The 5,522-nt window shown below is 32.9% G+C and overlaps 1 protein-coding gene across 1 annotated transcript in view; it reads left to right on the top strand.

Annotated features, from left to right (window-relative positions):
* The first annotated feature begins 4,031 nt into the window (after positions 1-4,031).
* The window catches only part of LOC113325945, a 6,395-nt gene continuing 4,904 nt past the window's right edge, over positions 4,032-5,522 (top strand). Inside the window, exon 1 of the mRNA XM_026573774.1 lies at positions 4,032-4,432. Coding sequence (XP_026429559.1) covers positions 4,152-4,432 — 281 coding nt within the window. The 5' untranslated portion in view covers positions 4,032-4,151. The remainder of the gene's footprint in view (positions 4,433-5,522) is intronic.

The raw sequence follows: 5,522 nt of genomic DNA on the forward strand, positions 1-5,522 counted from the left end.
AAAAAAAAAAAAAAAAAAAAGAATAAAGTATAGACAAAACAATTCACTCTTAAGGAATTTTCTATGCTTAAGGAGTTTCTACTTTTTCTAGGAGATGAAGTGGTTACATGCAATTTTAACTTGGCTATCAAGGAATTTTCTTTGCTTGTTTAGCAAACACAAAAAATATTTTCATGGTCAGTGGAGAATTGTTGTTGCCCCATTTATTCTTCTGAAAAGTGAAACCTTTTGTCTCCTGCTATCAATTTCTTCTCTTCCTTTGTTCTTAGCCGTTGATGCTTACCTGTAAATCTGACTAGTCTACGTTTTTAATGGAACTAGGGGTGCAGCTATGGTACTGGTTCAAATTCAATTGCATAGTATTTTCAAACTCCATTTTTGTTTACATTAACTGCTTCTAACTATTAAATTTCGAACTCTGTTCATCTTCTTTTTTACCTAATAACATTAATTGAAGTTTCAACTCTGTTCATCTTCTTTTTTTACCTAATAACATTGATTGAAGTTACATCACGTCTATCACTATTAATTTCTAGGAGTACTTCTCTGCATCTAATTGATCTATTATACTCATTCTTTTGAATTGTTTCAGCTTCGCATTTAAACGAAATACTCAATTTTATAAAGTACTCTCATAACTTATCTGGTACTTTCTTGCATGCAGATATCTAGTCTAACACCTTGCAATTCCCACTACAGTGGAGAAAATGGAAACCTACGATCCCTATATCATGCTACCTTCTTTTACCCATTAGAAAAAATATAAGCAAAAATAACACCGAAAAGCATAAGAATACTAGCTCCACATTGTCAATTACAAAACAGCAAAAGAAAGAGGAAGGAGAAAGAGACCCTCAACCAAAAAAACTAAGCTGACAGAAAAACAATCCCCGTACCATCCCCATTTCCCACAAAGTGCTAAGTTACAAACAAACAAAAACAATATGCTTTTACATTGTCCGAAGAAATGTCTTTCACTGTAAACAATTTGCTTTCACATTATGGAAATAGATTGCTTTGAAATGGATTCTTTTGAAAATCAAGTCATTTTTGCAATTCCATGTCGTCCAGCCGTCCCGATGGTGGAAGCGGGTAGAATTTGCCAAAAAACATGCCTGGCGATGGATATATTCTTTACATTCCAGTCCTTGATTAAATCAATACAGTTCCCAATCTTGATATCAACAGATCCGAATGATTTTGTTTTATATGGACTAGCACCTGCTTATATTTTATGTTTCGTTTCAAAGTTTTTCATAAACGCCCCGGCTCGTACTTATGAAGCGTGTAGTTAATAATTTTGACCAAAATCTGTCAAATTTCAAGAGAAAATGCTTATAAAAATAAAAGAAGATAGTGGCATTCAAACCTACCACCTCGTGTATAGTAAGTATGTGAGTGGTCAACCATTGTTCTACATGATTAATGAGTAATATTTGACTATATTTTCTATTTATAAATATTTACACACCTATTTATAACAAATCGAATCTTATATCTTACGATTCACCGCCAACCACGATTCAACCTATGCATTGCTTCTCAAAAATAGAAACCGATTCACGTTCCGCTTCACGCTTTCAATACCTTTTTCCTCGCTAATACGATACATATCTTGGCAAACGTGTAGATTTGATTCTCATAATATAAACAGCTAAAACAATTCCAGAAGTTATATCTCCACCTTCTCCCATCCTTATTTATTCGTATAAACCAAATTCATTCAAATAACCATCTTTCAATCTTACCACACTATCTCTGATACTATAATCTAATTAATTGATTTAAACCCATCTAATGTTTGAAGCCATGCTTAAGGATAAGTCTATCAAATAATCTCTCTACCCCGATGAAATAGATTCGTACCTTCTCACCCAACTTTAAACTCATGAAAGGATCTTACTGACAGGAACGGACCCAGGAATGTCATTAATTCGCAAGGCGGCCGAAAAGTGCGACAAATTTTTTAAACCTAATCTGGTAATCAGTGGAATTCTGATTTATTAATAAACTAACAGATCGATAGACAAATAAAAATTAAAGCTAACAAAGCCAATAACGAAAAGTTATCGCGAAAAAAAGTTTATACTTTAGGGAAAAAAGTGATAGATAATTGTGTTGAGATTTTTTTTTCTTTTTTGCTTTTAAATTAGAAAGATAGAGATAATTGCGTTGAGATAAATTATAATGGACTAATTTCAAATTTACTTTGAAATCAGAATGATATAAGTGGGCTAAAATAAAATTTCACAAATTTTACATGTAAATTAATATTAGATGCAGAAAAGTATTTCTTGGTGGCTTTTAAGTCTTGAACTCTTGATCCATTTATAATTCAAAAGAATTGTCTAGGACCATTTACAATTTGTCTTGGCCATTTACAATTGTCTTGATCTATTGCAATTCAAAACATTTTTCTTAAATTGTCTTGATTTATTACAATTGTTTTAAATTGTCTTGATCTATTATACTTATTCATCTAACATGATAGATTTATTTATCTAGGCTTTTAAGTCTTAAGATTACATAGTTATGTGATAAGACTCATTATACACAATTGTTTGATGTTTATATACAATTGTTTGCGGTTAAATTAGTGTTTTCGGTTTGTTCCTACACAAAATTGGCTAAAAAGACCAAAATCAACAATTCCTGGGTGAAAAGGACATTTATATTTTGATACTTTTTAAATGGAAAAAAATATAAAAATAGTCAGGATGTAAACAGTTTCATCCGACCAATTTTTAAATATTTTTATTTTACATCAAGATGCATCCAATATCATCCTTGTTATTTTTTAAGTTTAAGTCAGGATGAATCTGGTTTCATCCTTGCTATTTTTTTGGTGTCCATTTCATCCATAATAATTTTTATTCGTCCATTTGAACCATGTTTTAAAAATATTTGGACAAATGACCCATTTTTCGTTGTTCCTACTTATAAGTGAGATACATCTTGGTGACTTAGATTCCATATTTTGACCATTCATTACCATTTTATCCAATTATAGCTACTCTGCTTATCATTCTTTTGATACGCGAAACCGAAAGAAAGAAAGAACTAGAAGGACTAATGTTGCAATTTGCAACTCTCACATACATTACATTATATAGGAGATCTTTTATAGTTGCAAGTAGGGTATATGGGTTTGTAGCTTCTAAAATTCATAGTAAACTAAGAAAAAGAAAACATAGTTCTCATCATCGTAAACAATTACACATAGAAATTCCTCGAACTTTCCAAATTTATAAATTAGGAAAGATAGAATAACTCTGCAAAACAATATAATACAAGGAAATTTTCTTTAGCAATAAGGGTTGCACTTACACCTTGAGTTTGTTGTCATAAAAATTATTAAACTTACACATCAAGGCACCTCCTCAAACTGATATTCTCAGAAGGAAAAAGAAAAACCATTAAAAAAAATACATCGAAGAGATTTCCATGCTGATCTTAGAGTTATTCTTCTAGCGGAGCTTTATTTAATTTTTGAGAAGAAAAATTATTATGGTATTGTGTGGATGATGATGGTACTTTTACGTAATCGGCCATCATGATCGCGTAACAATCCACTTTGTAACGGATAAATATCTTTTGGACTACGTCTTAGTAGCAATCAAAATGACTTTCCGAACTGAAAATGCTAACGTTTTGTATTGCAAACTTTTTTTACTTGTGATTCCTAACATTAATTTTTATATTATTGGAAAACCAGAAGCAGATACTCTAATACTTCATTAGTCAACCCCTTACCGGATTAAGCCGACATAAGCAGGTAGTAATTAAGCTGGTCAAATTGTAAGGTTCATTCAGAATTAATTTGATCGCGGTTTCGTATGGGAGAAGACAACGCACATACGCTCAAAAGACCATCTACTCTCATAGCAAGCAAAAATAGATTAATATACCACTACGAGCCCTCTCAAGAAACGTGATGGCTTAATTAACTAATTAGCGCCATTAATTATTATTTTTAGGCTAGTCGTGCCACCGCGAAGGTTACATTATGTTGACTACGCGTTGGAACCATTTCCAAACCTTCAACAAACGTTCCTCTCCCTCTCTTTCTGTGGATATTTTTCTTCTTTCTAAGTTCATCTTTATAATGTCAATCAAATCGTTCTGTTGATTGATCAATAACTTCAAAAAATATGGAAAAATCTTTGGGAGAAGATCGAGTTAACAGTAAAGGTCTAGGAGGACGTCGTATATGGGATGCAGATAGTTCACTCTACGATACATTTGAGCTCAACTCCTTCAGGCGTCAACTTGAATCAGCCATTATCTCTTCTACAAGGTCTCAATCGATGCCTCATTTATCCGACAGCGACCGTCGTCGGCTTCCACGACAACAAGAAGCAAAGTCCACTACAACAACGTCAACAGTTCCGAAAAAATCTAAAATTTTCCGATCTGTAAACAAATTTCTCAGATCATTTTTGAGACATAAAGCTAATTCAGTTAAAGTGAATAAATTCGATGCGGCAGCTAAATGTGCTGATCAATTTGATGATGATTCCAACTGTAAAATCGCAAAGAAGGTTTCCGATGATTATTCGATTATCTTCAACAAGTCCAAGTTTAACGAAGACTTTATAATTGTGAAGAAATTACCGTCCGATCGGCTTACGTCCACAAATGCAATTGGTATTTCCTTGATGTAGACAGACTTATAGGCAATAGCGTGAGTGATTAATTTTCAATTATACAATGTATCTTGTGTTAGTATATTTCAATACTTTTCTTTAATGTACGTAGAAGTAGTATATGTTCAGTTGTAAATTAATTTAGGCAATAGCTTCTTTCGTCAACTATTCCATCCATTTTCTAGTTAGTTTAGTCACCGGAACGTCACATGGTTTCGTAATTGTATCTACTGTTTAAAGCAATTTTAATTATACTGAACTTGATTTCGTGGTGCAATTTTCTTCCCATCTTTTGCATTCCCATTCCAATTGCAGAGTTGTATTGATTAAGCTTCAACCAAAAAAATTTACTTACACATTGAGGGAAATTCTAATATTTAGCTGGATGAATCATTGGTTGTGCAAGTTAGGTGATTAGAAGAAAAATATTGGCTTAAAATTATAAATGGGTTCATAGCTCAGTCGTAGAGCATTTGACTGCAGATGAAGAGGTCACTTTTTCGAACCCGGTTGACATCTTGATGAGAAACTCATCTACCACTCGCTGAGACTTTGTTTTGCACATTGCTGCCATGCTTAGTTCTATAACAAGTTGAGAAAAGCGATAGGGGTGTTTTCCGAATATGAATGCATGGCCGTGCAGAATTAATATGACATTCTAATAAATGCACATTCTAATAAATTCTAATAGCAACAATATGTCATACTAAAGAATTTAGAGCAACAAAGATAATACTAATAATCTTGTATTTCTCAACTTCCTGCTTTGCTCTTCCCTTCTTCACTACCACCGTAGATCAGTCTCTGGATCCGAATCGAATCGGAATCAGAATCTGCATTCGTATAGTAGGCCAAAGTAAGACTATCCTCGAGACC

The sequence above is a fragment of the Papaver somniferum genome, unplaced genomic scaffold, assembly GCF_003573695.1.
Source record: "Papaver somniferum cultivar HN1 unplaced genomic scaffold, ASM357369v1 unplaced-scaffold_10, whole genome shotgun sequence".
Classification (NCBI taxonomy): domain Eukaryota; kingdom Viridiplantae; phylum Streptophyta; class Magnoliopsida; order Ranunculales; family Papaveraceae; genus Papaver; species Papaver somniferum.